Source organism: Hypanus sabinus, chromosome 4 (genome assembly GCF_030144855.1).
Source record: "Hypanus sabinus isolate sHypSab1 chromosome 4, sHypSab1.hap1, whole genome shotgun sequence".
Taxonomy (NCBI): Eukaryota; Metazoa; Chordata; class Chondrichthyes; order Myliobatiformes; family Dasyatidae; genus Hypanus; species Hypanus sabinus.
Genome location: NC_082709.1, coordinates 74,544,012 through 74,562,241, shown reverse-complemented (window position 1 = coordinate 74,562,241; position 18,230 = coordinate 74,544,012). Strand labels below are relative to the sequence as shown.

At 44.5% G+C, this 18,230-nt stretch overlaps 1 protein-coding gene across 1 annotated transcript in view; it reads right to left on the bottom strand.

Annotated features, from left to right (window-relative positions):
* ftcd (formimidoyltransferase cyclodeaminase) overlaps nucleotides 1-18,230 on the bottom strand; it is a 55,373-nt gene that overhangs the window by 1,427 nt on the left and 35,716 nt on the right. The window contains exons 9-13 of the mRNA XM_059967425.1: nucleotides 17,629-17,758; nucleotides 12,273-12,434; nucleotides 7,882-7,925; nucleotides 6,219-6,357; nucleotides 1,068-1,163 (exon numbers count right to left, since the gene is read on the bottom strand). Coding sequence (XP_059823408.1) covers nucleotides 1,068-1,163; nucleotides 6,219-6,357; nucleotides 7,882-7,925; nucleotides 12,273-12,434; nucleotides 17,629-17,758 — 571 coding nt within the window. The remainder of the gene's footprint in view (nucleotides 1-1,067; nucleotides 1,164-6,218; nucleotides 6,358-7,881; nucleotides 7,926-12,272; nucleotides 12,435-17,628; nucleotides 17,759-18,230) is intronic.

Here is an 18,230-nt window from a genome sequence, read left to right as displayed (position 1 = left end):
CTCATTACTACCTCTCAGGTTTTATTTTCCAGCGGTCCGATATCCACTCTTGCCTCTCTTGTATACTTTATGTATCTGAAGAAACTTTTGGTATCCTCTTTAATATTATTGTCTAGCTTACTTTCACATTCCATCTTTACCTTCCTGGTGCCTTTTTTAGTTGCCTTCTGTTGGTTTTTAAAGGCTTCCCAATCCTCTAACTTCCCTCTAATTTTTGTTCTAATATATACCCCCTCTTTGGCTTTTATGTTGGGTTTGACTTCTCTTGTTAACCATGGTTGTGTCATCTTCCCCTTTGGGATATATATATCCTGTGCCTTCTGAATTGATTCCAGAAATTCCACCCATTGCTGATCTGCCATCATCCCTGCCAGTGTTCTTTTCTAATCAATTCTGGCCAACTCCTCTCTCATACCTTTGTAATTCCTTTTACTCCACTGTAATATTGATACATCTGACTTTAGCTTCTCTTTCTCAAATTTCAGAGTGAATTTGATCATATTATAATCACTTTCCCCTAAGGGTTCCTTTACCTTAAGCTCTCTAATCAATTTTGGTTCATTGCACAACGCCCAATCCAGAATAGTTGATCCTCCAGTGAGTTGCTGTAAAAAGCCATCCAGTCGGCACACTACAACCTCCCCCTCCTGTAATCCAACACCAACCTAATTTTCCCAATCTACCTGCATATTGAAGTCCCTCATGACTATTTAACATTGCCTTTTTGGCGTGCATTTTCTATCTCCCATTGCAATTTTTGGCTGCGTCCTTACTACTGTTTGGGGATCTGTATACAACTTCCATCAGGGTCTTTTTACCATTGCAGTTCCTTAGACATGTTACAACAGTGGTATGCAAAAGAACATCTCTGAATGCACAACACCTCAACCTTGAAGTGAATGGGCTACAGCAGCAGAAGGTCACAAGTATACCCCCTGTACCTGATAAAGTGGCCACTGAGTGTATAAACCTACAAACTGTTCATGTTCTCCTATACTCTGTAACTGTCCTCCATCGTTCCTATCCATCTCACATCCTAACCCTGTGACCTCCACTCAGTCCAGTACCTTGGCATTGAGTTCTTCCTCTTTGATGTCCTTGAGGTTTGTCATGATGTTGTAAAAGGCCCCATATACTCCCAACTCCAGGGCTTTGGCAGCAACCTGGAAACAGACAGACATCCTTCTTAGAATGGAGAACTGCCAAGTGTCATTCCAATGGTTTGAATATTTTGAACTGAATAACCAAACGTCCACAATAAAATTCAAAATTCAAGATTGTCAGTCTTCAGTACTTGAGTGTAAGGGAGGATGAATTGATTGTTATTCCGGATCCAATGCAGCATAAAAAAAACACAGTAAGCATAAAGTATAGTATAAAAAGTACAATGTATGAGTCACTAGAAACACAAGAGATTATGCAGGTGCTGGATATCCAGAATAATACACACTAAAACGCTGGAGGAGCTCAGCAGACTTTTCAGGCTGAGACCCTCCATCAGGTCCTCATGAAATATCAACTCTTTTTCCACTCCATACCGTAGATCCTGCCTGACCTGCTGAGTAAATGTTGAGTGTGGCCACATACACATTAGATTAGCTTGTATACATAGAATGAGTGTGTGTACATAATGTGACCCTAGCTTCATGCATATTTGTACATAGTGACTCTGACAGGAAATGATTAAGTGACAAAGTGGCACTTGGCAAGAGTAACTTTTCTAGGTAGCAGCAGGGCTTATGAAATCAGTAGGACAGTGACTGTGTCAGTGTAGGTATGAGGTGTAGAGTGTAAGCATAAACTGGTCGTGCACGGGGGGAGGGGGGGGAATGAATGGTGCCGAAGGGCTATGGAAAGGAATGGACTTGTGTCGGTGGTATGACCAGTCTGACAGTGTGGGGGAGCTAACTTGTTGAGCCTGGTGGTCCTGGTGTGGATGCTGCACAGCCTCTTCCCTGATGGGAGTGGGACAAATAGTCCATAAGCAATGTGGGTGGGATCCTTCAGGATATTGCTGGCCTTTTCCCGGCACCTTTCTGTTCATGCGTCCTTGATGGGTGCCGGTGATACTTGGGGCAATTTTAACTATCCACAGCAGAGCCCTCCTGTCTCACGTACCAATCAAAGCAAGGGCTAGGGACATACTGGGGCATGAGCCCAGCCCAGTGATCAGTTTCAATGGGAGAGCATTCTAGAAGAAACAATTACATAATTATTAAGATTTTTATGGATCAGAATAAAACTAGTCCTCAGGTGAAAATGCTGATAAGGAGGGAGGTTAATTACAGAGACAGGTAATGGAAAAAGCAGATTGTGAGCTGCATTTTGAGTTCTTCAAAGGCTAATTAATTAGCGTTCAGGGCAATCATGTCCCTGTAAGAATGATAGCATTCTTTACAAGAGATATTGTAAGTTTAGTCTAAATGAAAAGAAGAAACATATGCAAGGTTTAGGAAACTGAAATTAGACAAAGTCCTCAAGGATTATAGAGGAACCAGGAGAGAATGTAAAATAAGAAAGAGCAGGGCTGAAAGAGGCCACCAGATTTACTAGACAGGTAGTGTTAAGGGGAATCACAAGGCATTTCATATCTATATCAGCAGCAAGAGAATATCTAAGGAAAGTGTAGGTCTGCTCAGGAATGTTAGGATGGAATTTGTGTGTGGAGCCAGACAAAATGGGTGAGGCCCTTAAAGTAAATAAACTCTCAGGGTATGGTTGAATCTTCCTAAAGTACTGAGGGAGACAAGAGAGGAGACTGCTGGGGCCTTATCAGAGATATTTGTATCCTCATTAGTCATGGCCAAATTCACAGAAGCCAAAGGTGATCCATTGTTTAAGGAAAGTCATAGACTGGTGAGCCTTACATCAGTTGTGGGAAAATTACTGGAAAAGATTTTTAGAGAGAGAATTTCCTTGCATTTAGAATAGTACGTACTTATCCGAGATAGTCATCATGGCTTTGAGTAGGGGAGGTGCTGTCTCACAGATCTGCTTTGGAGGTGTTGAAGGTGATTGAGGGTAGGGCAATACATGTTGTCACTTTAGTAACCTGTTTAACGAGATCCCTTATAGTCGACTGCTGCAAAAGATTAGTTCACATGGTGAGTTAGATAAGAAATTGTTTGGTCATGGAAAACAGGGTTAGGGTGGAGGGGTAATATTCTGGCTCGGGGTCTGTGACCAGTGGTGTTCTGCATGGATCAGCACTGAGACCTCTCTCTTTCAATCCACATAAATGAATGTAAGAGGAAGGCAAAGCACAACGTGGCTGGATAACATCAAGTATTGGACCAAGCCAGACAAGACTAGGGATGTAGTGGACAAGTGTCGGGGCAGAGCGGCGTGGAGGGAAATCGTCCGCCAACTGGAAATTCCAGATGTGACCTAACGACGATGATAAATGATTTGGATTAAAATGTAGATGGTCTGATTAATAAATTTGCAAGTGACACACACGTTGGTGGAGTTGCAGATTGTGAACATAGTTGTCAAGCCAGTTTGAAATGCAAGTGGAGAAAAGGCAGGTGAAGTTTTTTTTTATTTAGTGATCCGGCATAGTAACAGAATTTTCCAGCCCAACAAACCCACGCCTCCCAATTACAGCCATGTAACTAATTAAGCTACTAATTCATAGATCTTTGGAATGTAGGGGGAAATCTACATGGTCACTGGGAAAATGTACCAACTCCTTACAGACAGTGGCAGGAATTGAACCTGGATCACTGATATTGTGATAGCAATACACTAACTGCTACACTACCATGCCGCCCCAGCATGGGAGCTCATACACGTGGAAGGCACGAGCTCTTCCACTGAGCTACGTTCCCACTCCCAGTCTGGATAAGTGTGAGATATGCATTTTCGGAGGTGCAATACAGTAGGAAACTATACAGTGAATGGCGGGACCCTTAGGAGCACTGGTGTGAAGAGGGTTCTTGGAGTGAAAGCCCATAAGCTTTCTGAAAGTGGTAAACCAAGTGGATATGGTGATGCAGGCAGCATCTGACATGCTTGCCTTTATTGGTCAGAGCATTTATTGTGGAAGATAGTGAGTCATGGTTTGATTAGACCATATTTGGAGTAGTGTTGGCATGTGGCCAAGTGGTTAAGGCAGGGGTCGGCAACCAGCGGCTCTTTCATCTCTGTGCTGCGGCTCCCCGTGGTTTGTTAGTTTTTGAAATATAATTCGAAATTTGAAGATTATGGTGATCTTGTACAATCTAAATAAAACGTTGTGGAGACCCCATTTCCTGGCACATCCGAACCGGCTCACAATTAGCCACAGTTCCGGCTAAGGGAGATAGCCTACGGGGGTTTGTGAGTACGTGTCTTTTGGAGCATCCGTGCCCACGGGGACGGGTTGAGGGAGGCTTTAAAGCAAGGCTGTTTAGTTCGAATAAAGTTATCTTTGACTGCAGTGCCGTTATTTTAGCGCTGCGTGTAGCACACCGCTACAACGTGTTTTTATCGCTATTAATATACATCACCACTGCCAATGCCTGACACCCGCCAGTGCGCGCTTTCTTTTAATTCTTCGATCCAAGGTAGGCTAACTATGGAGTAACCTTCAACCCAACGTCTTTTTTTCAGAGTTCAAAGTGTTTTTGTTGCATGCAGCAATGTAATTTCGTTTTCTCTGCAGGAGTTCATCAATTTCATAAATGCAACACATTATAGTTTGTTTATACATAGCATAAAGGCAAAAAAAAACCGTTGTATGCAGTGTTATTTCATTTTAAATGTCAAACGGGTTTTGTGGCTCCCAGTGTTTTCTTTTCTGTGGGAAATGGGTCCATATTGGCTCTTTCAGTGGTAAAGGTTGCCGACCCCGGGTTAAGGCGTTCGTCTAGTGATCTGAAGGTTGCTAGTTCGAGCTTTGACTGAGGCTGCGTGTGTGTCCTTGAACAAGGCACTTAACCATACATTGCCCTACGATAACACCGGTGCCAAGCTGTATGGGTCCTAATGTCCTTCCATTGGACAACATCGGTGGCATGGAGAGGGGAGACTTGCAGCTTGGGCAACTGCCGGTCTTCCATACAACCTTACTCAGGCTTGCGTCCTGGAAACTCTCCAAGTCGCAAATCCATGGTCTATCGAGACTAACGGAAGCCTACACATTTGGAGTAATGTGTGGAGGTCTGGTCACCCTATTGCAGGAAGAATGAGAAGGTGCAGAAGAAGTTTATCAGGATGTTGCCCAAATTGGAGAATATTTACTCTAAGGAGAACTTGGTTTGTTTTCTCTGGAGCAGCAGAGGCTGAGGGGTGACCTGAATGAAGGAAACAAAATGGTGAGATAGGATAGATACAGCCAGTCTTTTCCCCAGGATGGAGACGTCAAATTCTCAAGGACATCAGGTTAAGGTAAGAGAGGGAAGTTTAAAGGAGAGTTGCAAGGCAAGTTTTCTTTTTAAACACAGAGTGGTAGGTGTTTGGAATGTGCCACATGGGGAGATGGTAAAACAGAAATGATGGATTACAGTAGCAATGTGTAGCAGACATTTAGACAGGCAAATGATCAAATGCTGTTAGATTAGCATTATGACCGATGCAGGGACATTGTCTGAAACTTTGACCATCTCATATAGATGCACAGTGGAAAGTATCCTACCAGGCAATGGAAACACCATTGCCCAGTAACAGGAAAGTGTTGGATGCTGTCCAGTCCTTCACAGGCAAAGCGCTCCCCACCAACGGGCGCACCTACAAGGAGCGCTGCCACGAGGAAGCAGCGTCCATCATCAAGAATTCCCACCATCCAGGGCATGCTCCCTTCTTGCTGCCATCATCGGGCAGGAGGTACAGGAACCTCACATCCCACACACTTATTACCAGGCCCCTAACTTCACTCACCTCAACTCTGAATTAACTCCACAATTTACAGACTCACTCTGCAACTTTTGCACATTGCTTGGTTTGCTAGTCTTAGATTATGTACAATCTTCCATAAATTCTATTGTACTTTATTTTCCTGTAAAAGCCTGCAAGAAAATGAATTTCAAGGTAGTATACGATGTACTTTGATAATCTACTTTGAGTTAAACCTCGAGGTCCTGTTCCGGTGTTGTACTGCTCTGTATTCATTGTTCTATAATAGAATTGGTTCTCCCAGTATATTTGCAGCTGCCTCAGGAACAGGACCACTGGTTCTATGGGCTGTGGGCTGAGAAGTACCACCCCACTCAAAGTTTAGTGCCCCTGAGCACGTTTACCTGCAGATCAGATTTGCAGCCGATGTTTCCGAACCTTGCCATCTCTTGCAGGTGTGGCCAGAGGCTGGTCACTCTCTCTGCCAACGTCAGTGGCACCAGGACGGCCTCCTTCAAGCCTTTCTGCATTGCTTCTTGGCGCCTGCAATTGGACAAAAAGGTGAAGGTCCTGTCACTAGGAACCATGCTGAACAGTCAGAATGGGACTGGCGGATTATCCTCGGTGTTCAGGATGGTGTGGGCAGTGGGGATTGTGTCTGAGAGAGGGGCGTCTAGAGAGGTGCAAGTGATTAAGTAAATGAAGTGGATCCTTACTGAGTTGGGATTCCATTATTGGCTGGGAACTGTTCATGGTGATCTCCTTTATGTCAAGCTATAGTACGTGCAAGAATACTTGCTCTGTAAAAGTAACGAGCAAAGCATCTAAAAAATCAATTGTGCAAGGAATCAGATGGCATGAGACTGATGCTGTAAGCACCTGAACAGAATCAGGGTCCGCACAGCAGCGAGGCGGTTACCTTAACGCTATTGAAGTACCAACGACCCAGGTTCAGTTCCCGCCACAGTCTGTAAGGAGTTGGTCCCTGAGACCCCTGGGTTTCCTCCCACATTTAAAAGATGTTCTGGTTAGTAGGTTAATTGGTCACATGGTATAATCGGGCGGCACAGGTTCATTGGGCCAGAAGGGCCCGTTACTCTGCTGTATCTATTAAAAAAAATTGGAGAGAATAACCGAATCTTCAAACCAGGGCCCTTGGCTTTGATAAATGAAGGCAATCTCTCTGGGATTGAGTTTCTCGAGCATCTCTTTTTCTCTCGCCTCTGCTGAAGATATGTTACTCCACTGATTTCCATTAACTACCATTTACACGTGTGCCCACTCTCCTAGTTCATGCCCGCCTCCATAGAGAACATAGAACATTAAATAGTACATGCCCTCAGCCCATGATGTTGTGCCAACTTTTTTAGCCTACTCTTAAGATCAATCTAACCCTTTCCTCCCATATAACCCTCCATTTTTCTATCATCCACATGCCTACAAAGGGATTTCTTAAGTACCCCTAATGTATTTGCCTCTATCACAACCCCCGGCAGTGCGTTCCACACATCCACCAATCTCCATGTAAAAAAACCTCTTACCCCTGATATGCCCCTCTATCTTCCTCCAATCTGCTTAATAAGAAACCATGTTTTCTGCAGCAACCGAACGGTGACACGGGGAACTGAGGGCAGCAGCGCACGGCACCCCGTGTCTTGCGGCATCATGTCACCGCTGTGTCCGGGACACCACAGGAGTGCAGGCCGGCATGGGCCATAGCGCCCTGACAGTGAGTTCCCTGTGCTGCCCTCATCACAGGTCACTGTGTGCAAGGGAGCACAAGGTCAAGAACGCAGAGAGCCACAGTGGCAGTGCTGCAGGATGATGCGAGTGTGCAACAAGCTGGCAGAGGAAGCGGCGGATGCGGGTACAATCTCAACATCTAATTTGGGTATTTAGATGGGGTGGGTATGGAGAACTATGGTCCAGGTGTTGGTGAAGGGACTGGGCAGGGTAAGAGATTGCCGGGGACTAGATGGGCCAAAGGGTCTGTTTCTGTGCTGTCGTTCCCTGTGACTAACAGTCTGGAGGACCGTATGTGTCATGAATCTGGATGGGATGGCTCACCTTTCTTGTTCCTCTGATGTTGATTTGGACATTTTGAGGGCAGCCTGAAGAAAGAAAAAACACGAGACCAGTCCGATGATGCAAACATATTCACTCAGTGGATGAAAGCACAGGACACTGAGGGGCGAATAGTAACCCACCGAATATTGAAAAGCCATCTCCTCATCGGTTAAGAAGGTCACCAACATTGTAATGGAAATGTTAGATGTGTAGTTTCGGATCCACCATGCTGTGATCCTCCTTTATTCTCTCTTATACCTGGTAACACACTATGAAAGGTGTTGCCTACACTAAGGCTGCCTCTCGTTTTATACTCAGGGGCCACTTTATTAGGTACCTCTTATATCTGCTGAAGTGGCCACTGAGTGTATGGTATGTCTGTGGTCTATCCACTTCAAGATTCAATGTGATTTTGTGCGTTCAGAGATGTTCTTGTACACATCTCTCTTTTAACACACAGTTTTTTTGAATTACTGTCACTTTCCTGTTAGCTCAAACCATTCTGGCCGTTCTCTGACCACAGAACAGCCACTCAGTGGTTGTTTTTTTTTTGCTTTTCACACCATCCTCTGTAAACTCTAGAGACCATTGTGTGTGAAAATCCCAGGAGGTCAGCAGATTCTGAGATACTCAAAAACTCTATCAGTCAGTCCATGGTCGAAATCACTTAGATCACATTTCCTCCCCATTCTGGTGTTTGGTCTGAACAACAACTGAATCTCTTGACCATGTCTGCATGCTTTTTCACATTGAGTTGCTGCTACATGATAGGCTGATTAGATAATTGCATTAACAAGCAGGTGTACCTCATAAAGTGGCCACTGAATGTGTGAAATGAAGTGATATACATTAGAACATAGAGAAGAGTCTTTGATCCTGCCTGTGTGTGCTCCATCTCAACTTATTTATTTAGAGCCACAGCTAAAGAGCAGAAGATGCTCTTCCTCCCTGACATTTTTTTTATCCAGTTGTGAGCAAACATACTTCTTTTGGATCCTTGACTGGATTTATTCCAAAGATAGAGGCCTGAAATAGTCATGAAATCCAAGCCTCAAGAATGCTTTGGGCTTCAACTTTCCGGCCTCTACCTCGGGACTTGCTGTTCTCTGGACTTCATTTTCAGCTTTGCCCTTTGGACTCTGCCAAATCTCTGTATCAACCTTAAGAGTCGCCAGTCTCAGTTTTGATCTTCAGGCCTCAACATTGGGACTTGCACGGATCTCCAACCCTGGGTTCTTTGGCCATCCCCTTAGACTTTGCTTTTCCAGAGTAAAGTGCTTAAAACCTATCCAATCTTTTCCAGATTTGCATAATGTCTCACTTCCAGTGTTATCCTTGTAACGCCATTTTGCATCTTCACCATTTACTCTACCATTTTTAGATCCACTGTTGTTTGTAATAAGGGAAGACAGGTCGAGTAGGTTGGACATACATTCTTTGGAGTTTAGAACAATGAGAGATGATCTTATGGGGTGTGTTGGGAGAATGTTTCTCCTAGCAGGGGTCCAATCTCTGGAATTGTCAGCCATAGAGTTCTGGAGGCTGAAGTGTTATCTATATTCAAGGCCACAAGAGACACGTTTTCGATCTAAAGGATAGTGAAGACTTCAGGGGAGCAAGCTGGAGTTGGACCTGAGGTCAAGATTATGTCAATCAAAAAGGGAAATAGAACCTGCTGAAAATACTCAGCAGGTCAGGCAGCATTTGTGGAAAGAGGAACTGGGTTAATGATGAGTAATGATTTATCGGGTCACACATGATCATTTGAAATGGCAGAGCAAACCCAATGGGGTGTAAAGCTTTGTTTCATTTCTTGTGCCCTTGTATTGCATTTTCACAGCACCACTTGCATCCCTTTTGCTGTATTTTAAACCCTGTGATGAAGATGTCATGCTTTTGAAATAATATGATCATTCTGAAACATGCTACCAATTTATACACAACCAGCTCTAATAAACAACATAGTAACTAATGAGCATTTAACATGGTTGACAAAGGCTGATTAGCCAGGGCAGGGGAATAACTGTCTTGCTGTTTAGAATAGTGCTATGGGATCTTCTGTCAACATCAGGTTAGATGGTTCAAACGTCATGTGACACAAGTACAACAAAACTCTTGACTTCTTTCAAAGTTCTCACCCATTTCACTGCTCTGGACCTCCTCCTATGGGAAAATTCAGATAGACTCAGCTTGTATCCTTGGAAGAGTAAGACAACGTTCAAGGATACAGTTAGGGCGATGCCATAGCGTAGTGGTTAGCACAATGTTTTACAGTACCAGCGACCCATGTTCAATTCTCACCACTGTCTGGAAGGAGTTTGTACGTTCTCCCCATGACCATGTGGGTTCCATTCAGGTGCTCTGGTTTTCTCCCACATGGTTGGTAGGTTAATTGGTCATTGTAAATTGTCCCGCGATTAGGCCAGGGTTAAATCGGAGGATTGCGGGGTGGTGCAGCTTGAAGGGCTGGAAGGGGCTGTTCTGCACTGTCTCTCAATAAATAGAAATAAATAAACTTGATTAAAACATATAGTGGGGAAATCTAGAGCCGAAGGGCATAGCCTCACAATACAGAGACATCCCTTTAGAACAGAGATGAGGAAGAATTTCTCTAGCCAGAGGGTGGTGAATCTGTGGAATTCATTGCCACGTAATTGGGTAATTTTAAAGTGGAGGCAGATAAGTACTTGATTGAACAGGGGTCAAAGGTTACGGGAAGAACACAGAAGAATGGGGTTGAGAGGGTTAATAAATCACCATGATGGAATGACAGAGCAGACATGATGGGCCAAATGGCCCAATTCTGCTCCTATATCTTATATAAGGAATCGTGACAGGATGAATGTGATGAGGATGTTTCTTCCTGCAGAAGAATCTAGAACTGGGGGTGTCTGTTTAAAAATAAGGGATCGTCCCTTTAAAACACTTTAAGGTGAAATATTTCCTCTTACAAGTCTCAGAGCACTGGAAGCAACAATATCCTTAAGGTAGAGGGATAGAGGTATTGTAAACAGACTCCTGATAAGCAAGAGAGTGACAGATTATCTCATACCTTATATCTACTTTTGCTTCTGCCTTCAGGGATCTTTGAACATGTGCAGCAAGATCCTTCTGTCCTCAGTACTTTGGAGGGTTCTCTCACATATATTAGACTCATTGGTGTTTCCAACATACAGTATATCACCTCACGTTTTTCAGGATTGAATTCTCCCTACCATTTCTCTGTCCATCTTACCAACTCATCAATGCTGTTTCATAGCTGAGGTTGACTCTCTCAATATAAACATCATCATCAATTTTCTTGTCATCTGGGAACTTATGATTCAAATCTCCTACATTCAGATCCTCAATGTAGTGTATCTAACAATTGTAAAGGTCCCAGTGATCCCTGCAGTAGACCACTGTTTACAGGCTTCCAATCTCAACATCAACCTTCCTCTTATCACCAAGCCCTTATGGTTCTTATATCTTGGACCCCTACTTTCACAGGAGGCTAAAAATATTTGGTGCGTCTGTTTAAATCCTCACCAATTTTTATAAATGCACCTTAGAAATTATCCGAATTGGATGCATCATCACTTGGTAAAGAACTGTTCTTTAAACTGTTCTCTCAAAGAAGCTGCAGAAAGTTATGGATACAGCTCAGCACGTCACGGAAACCAACCTCTCCTCCATGGACTCCATTTTCCACAGCTTTGGTAAAACAGTCAACATAATTAAAAGTCCCACCCACCTGAGACATTCCCTCTTCTGCCCCCTTCCATCGGGCAGAAAGTATAAAGCCCTGAAAACACATACCACAACTTTCATCAGATGAGTATTCAGACAGGATTTCCTCTGAACAAACACTTGCTTGGGTTTCTGGGTAGGCTTACAGCACTTCTGGGTGTTCTGGATAGGTTTGTCCCATTGAGGCAGGGAAGAATGGCAGGGTGAGGGAACTGTGGTTGACAGAAGATGTAGAACATCCAGTCAAGAGGAAGAAAGAAGCTTTCTTATGGCTTAGGAGGCAGGGATCAGACAGGGCTCTATAGATTTACAGGGTAGCCAGGAAGGAGCTGAACAATGGACTTAGGAGAGCTAGAAGGGGGCATGAGAAGACTTTGGCGCTTTAAATAAGGAAAGCCCCGAGGTGTTCTATATGTATGTGAAGGACAGGGCAACTGCCAGAGTGAGGGTAGAACCGATCAGTGATAACAGAAAAAATGTGTCTGGAGTCAGAGGAGGTACAAGAGGTCCTTAATGAATACTTCGCTTCAGTATTCCCCGGTGAGAGGGATCTTGACAATTGTGAGGACTGCATAAATCAAGCAGATATGCTTGAACATGTTGATGTTATCCTGATGCGCCTGCGGAACTGCAAACTCTATCACTTTATCAACATCACTCACCATGTAGCTGTTGAATGCATTGGAGTCATCATCCACCATAGAGATAAGCTCGCTCATGACGTGATGGAATGGAGCTATCAGTCTTCTCATTGTTCCATCCAGATTTTCAAACTGCCGCTTCCCGTAGGTCATTAGTCCGACCATGGAGCCCAGTGCTGCGCCCTGGTGTAACACATTGCAATAAGGAGCAGTGAGTGGCAGCTATACCCTGACATAGTACCCAAACTTCATCACAGAGGGATTTCTGGGGTTACACAGCAGGACAGGTGAAGGGGAACAGGGCCCTCACTTATAAGATGGCGTCAGCGAACAACAGTACCACAGGCGACAACCTCAAGATGGGTGACAAAGCAACTCCTTTCACTTCTTTTACTTCTTTTTATTTCAGATGTGGTTCTGCTACTTTTGGAGTTTGTTATCTGTATTCTGGCTGTGTGTCAGTCAGGTGTTCTGTCTCCGAGGGGGTTCCACAATGCTGCAAGCGAAGTGTGCATTATGGAGACCAGGAAGCCAGGAGACGGGGCATGAGCCCATGATCGACTCCATCTCTCGCCAAGTGAAGCGCTGAGGAAGATTGAAATCGTCAAAGCGGGTGCAGTGGGCGAGCGAGTGTTTAGCACCGTCTCCCAGCCTCGCGCTCGCTGCTGCCGGAACAAAGTGTCTGTGTGTGTGTGTGTGTGAGACGGTCTCTCTCACCCTCCCAGTCACTGCTCCTGAGGGAAGATCCTTGTGCTTGAATGATCTGTCTCCCTCCATCGATGCAGTCGGAGGATGGTGCCAGAGCAAGGTCCGGACTGTGGACTCTGATTCAAGTACGATGTGTTTCTGGTTTCTGCATGCTCCTATTCTTGTTGCTAGTTTGGTTGATTTTGAATCAGGGTGGCCTGGTGACAACGAACACTGAGCTGAACTGAATATGCCTTTTAATCTTGTGTTTTTTATACTCTATGTTTTCACTCATGATTATTTGTTATTTTTTTGCACATGGGAGGGGAAGATTTTTTTTGGCAACACAAGTGAATCTGCAGATGCTGGAAATAAATAAAAACACAAAATGCTGGCAGAACTCAGCAGGCCAGACAGCATCTACGGGAGGAGGTAGTGACGACATTTCTGGCTGAAACCCTTCATGGTTGGGGGGGATAAGGAGTGGGGGGAGGGATGGACAATAGACAATAGGTGCAGAAGTAGACCATTCGGCCCCTCGAGTCTGCACCGCCATTCTGAGATCATGGCTGATCATTCACTATCAATACCCAGTCCCTGCCTTGTCCCCATATCCCTTGATTCCCCTAGCCATCAGATATCTATCTAGCTCCTTCTTGAAAGCATCCAGAGAATTGCCCTCCACCGTCTTCCGAGGCAGTGCATTCCACACCTCCACAACTCTCTGGGAGAAGAAGCTCTTCCTCAACTCTGTTTTAAATAACTGACCTCTTATTCTCAATCCATGCCCTCTGGTACTGGACTCTCCCAACATCTGGAACATATTTCCTGCCTCAATCCTATCAAATCCTTTAATTATCTTAAACATTTCAATCAGATCCCCTCTCAATCTCCTCAATTCCAGCGTGTACAAGCCCAATCTCTCCAATCTCTCTGCGTATGACAGCCCTGCCATCCCAGGAATCAACCTAGGGAATCTACGCTGCACTTCCTCAATTGCCAGAATGTCCTTCCTTAAACCTGGAGACCAAAACTGTACACAATATTCCAGGTGTGGTCTCAACAGGGCCCTGTACAAATGCAAAAGGACATCCTTGCTCTTGTACTCAATTCCCCTTGTAATAAATGCCAACATTCCATTTGCGCTCTTCACTGCCTGTTGCACTTGCTCATTCACCTTCATTGACTGATCAACTAGGACTCCTAGGTCTCTTTGCATTTCTCCCTTACCTAACTCTACACCGTTCAGACAATACTCTGCCCTCTTGTTCCTGCTTCCAAAGTGGATAACTTCACATTTATTCACATTGAATGACATCTGCCAAGTATCTGCCCACTCACCCAGCCTATCCAAGTCTCCCTGTATTCTCCTAACATCCTCTTCGCATGTCACACTGCCACCCAGTTTAGTATCGTCAGCAAACTTGCTGATATAGTTTTCAATGCCCTCATCTAAATCGTTGACATAAATCGTAAAGAGCTGTGGTCCCAATACAGAGCCCTGTGGTACCCCACTAGTCACCTCCAGCCAGTCCAAGAAACACCCATTCACTGCTACCCTTTGCTTTCTATCTGCCAACCAGTTTTCTATCCATGTTGAAACCCTGCCCCCAATGCCATGAGCTCTGATTTTACTCGCCAATCTCCTATGTGGCACCTTATCGAATGCCTTCTGAAAATCTAGGTACACAACATCCACTGGCTTACCCTCGTCTAACATCCTTGTTACACCCTCAAAAAACTCCCAACAGATTAGTCAAGCATGATTTGCCCTTGGTAAATCCATGCTGGCTTGGCCTAATCCTATTACTGCCATCAAGATGTGCCACTATTTCGTCCTTAATAGTGGACTCAAGCATCTTCCCCACGACTGACATTAGGCTAACAGGGTGATAGTTCTCCGTTTTCTCCTTCCCTCCCTTCTTGAAAAGTGGGATAACATTAGCCACTCTCCAATCTTCAGGAACTGATCCTGAATCTAAGGAACATTGGAAAATGATTACCAATGCATCTGCAATTTCCTGAGCCACCTCTTTTAGAACCCTCAGATGCAAACCATCTGGACCCGGGGATTTATTAGCCTTCAGTCCTACCAGTCTACTCATCACAGTTTCTTTCCTAATGTCAATCTGTCTCAATTCCTCTGATATCTTATGACCCTGGCCCATCCATACATCTGGGAGATTGCTTGTGTCCTCCCTGGTGAAGACAGATCTAAAGTACGCATTAAATTCTGTTGCCATTTCCCTGTTTCCCATAACAATTTCCCCCAATTCATTCTTGAAGGGGCCAACATTGTTCTTAACTATCTTCTTTCTCTTCACATAGCTAAAAAAGCTTTTGCTATCCCCTTTTATATTCCTGGCTAGACTGAACTCATACCTGATTTTTTCTCTCCGTATTGCTTTTTTAGTTAAGATCTGCTGTTCCTTAAAACTTTCCCAATCATCTGTATTCCCACTCATCTTAGCCCTGTCATACTTCTTTTTCTTTAATGCTATACAATCTCTGACTTCCTTTGTCAACCACTGTGGCCCCTTCCCCCTCTTTGAATCCTTCCTTCTCATTGGAATGAACTGCTTTTGCATCTTTTGTATTATCCCCAAGAATATCTGCCACTGCTGATCCACTGTCTTTCCTGCCAGGACATCCGCCCATTTAACTTTGGCCAGCTCTTCCCTCATGGCTCCGTAGTCTCCTTTATTTAATTGTAACACTGACACCTCTGATCTGCCCTTATCCCTCTCAAATTGTAGATAAAAACTTATCATGTTATGATCACTACTTCCTAATGGCTCCTTTACTTCAAGATCACTTATCAATTCCTGTTCATTACACATCACCAAGTCCAAAATAACCTCGTTCCTGGTTGGCTCAAGCACAAGCTGTTCCAAAAATACATCCCTTAGACACTCCACAAACTCCCTATCCTGGGGTCCAGCTCCTACCTGATTCTCCCAGTTCACCTGCATGTTGAAATCTCCCATAACGACTGCACTACCTTTAGCACATGTCAATGTGAACTCCCTAATCAACTTGTACCCAATATCCACGCTACTGTTTGGGGGCCTGTACACAACACCCATTAGGGTCTTTTTACCCTTACTGTTCCTCAGCTCAATCCACACAGACTCTACTTCCCCTGTTCCCAAGTCACCTCTTGCTGAGGACTGAATCTCATTCCTCACCAACAGGGCCACCCCACCCCCTCTTCCAATATTTCTGTCTCTACCATAGCACGTATACTCTGGTACACTCAATTCCCAGGCCTGATCCCCATTTTCATCTGAGCTTCAAGCTCATCTGTCTTATTTCTGACACTACGCGCATTCAAGTATAGAATTCTTAGCCCATTCCTCCTCTCTTTGCTTAAAACGCTGTCTATTGTACCTAACCCAGCTCCTTGAACTTCCATCGGGCTAATTGCACCTTGAATTTTGATGACTTTCTCAAAATCACCCAAACCTTCTACACATTTAACCCCATGCTCCTTCTGACCAACCCTCTGGATCTGGATCCTTGCCCCCTGCACATCTAGTTTAAACCCCCCCCGAGCAGCACTGGCAAACATTCCTGCAAGAATGAAGTAGAGAGCTGGGAAGTGATAGGCTAAAGGGAAAATTTGTTCAATGGACAAATCACACATATGTTAGATGCAGCTATCGATAACTTTCGGATAAAATCACACCCATTGAACAACCGACAGAGTCACTTTCAGGCCCAGTTCACCTGAGTATGCGTGACACCTGTTCTGTGTTAGTCAGGAACTCCTCTTGTTACCACCATCAGAGAGGAGGTACAGGAGCCAGAAAAGACACACTCAATGTTTTAGGAACAACTTCTTCCCCTCTGTCATCAGATTTCTGAAAGAACAATAAACCAACCCATGAACACTACCTCACAATTTTTGCTCTCTTTGTGCACTAATTTAATTACATTTCTTATTGCAATTTATACTATATTTTATGTATTTGCACTGTATTGCTGCCACAAAACAACAAATTTCATGACGTGTCAGTGATAATAAACCTGATTCTGACATCATAGGTTATGTTCTCCCCTTGCTTGCTCATGTTGGAGCTTCTGGACAAACCACCAAGTGCTTTTGAGAAGACCATGCGCGCATTGGGCTAAGCCTGACAAATGGTTGCTAGTTATAGGGTCCACATCTTGTTCAGTGTCCACCACCCTTGTCACTGGCTGCATACTACACACGCCTGCGGCTTGGGACCAACAATCACATGGGGTCTTATGCACACAAGGGAGCTCCGAACCTGCCCCAATCTCCCACCCTCCTGCGTTTCCCCTGAAATCCAGGGAGTTCCTTCAAGATGTGACAGCCTCCTAGGGATCAAGAGAGGCAAGTTACTGCAGCTGGCAACTACACAGAGCCAACTTTGTGTGTAAACCACCAAAACAGTGTTCGATCTATGTTTTTTTTTCGCAGGAGATCTGATGGATCTGACTAGGAAGTACACATTGTGCACAACCCACATCCACAGAAACGGGGTGACAAACAACCTCTAGAGATGCATGTGTTCTAAAATCATTATTCACCATTCATGTATCATACAGCTAGACTATCGTGGGATTAAACAGATCATAAAAATGACGTTGTCCTTTGGAGATACATAAACCCAAATGCACCAGTCGCATGTAATTTTCGGCCCATCTGAAACGATGTACCAACCATGGAGGCCACAGCAGCAGCGACGGAACCCCCCCCAGGGGCCGCAGTCCGTGCTCCAACGCTCCGGATAAATTCCTGCAGAGGCAGAGAAACCAGCCTGCCCTCCTCCTTCTCATCTGGCACCATGTATCTGACAAAGATAATAAAAACAAGAAACAGGAATACAATAAAAACTGAAGGTAAACAAAAGACTCAGCAGCTGTGGAAAGGAAAACGGGGTTAGTTTTCTCTCTCCACGGATGCTGCCTGACCTGCTGAGTATTTCTAAAATTCTCTTTTTCTTAGGATTTTCAACATCTGCAGTTATCTTTGCTCTTCCATAAACTTAGAAGCAGGAGTCAGCCATCGCTTCCTCCACCAGTCATGACTGATCTTTATCTTAGTGCACCTTCCTATGCTAATTTCATGTTGGAGACATAAGAGACTGCGGATGCTGGAATATGGAGGAGCTCAGCAGGCCAGGCATCCTTCAGGCAGGTGAAGTCACAGACAGCGGACACGAGAGCATCCAACAGGAGAGTGAACACATGGGAAGTATCTGGCCCAGGTGGCGTACCTGGCTGAGTACTGAAGACCTGTGCTAAGCAACTGTCATCTTCAAC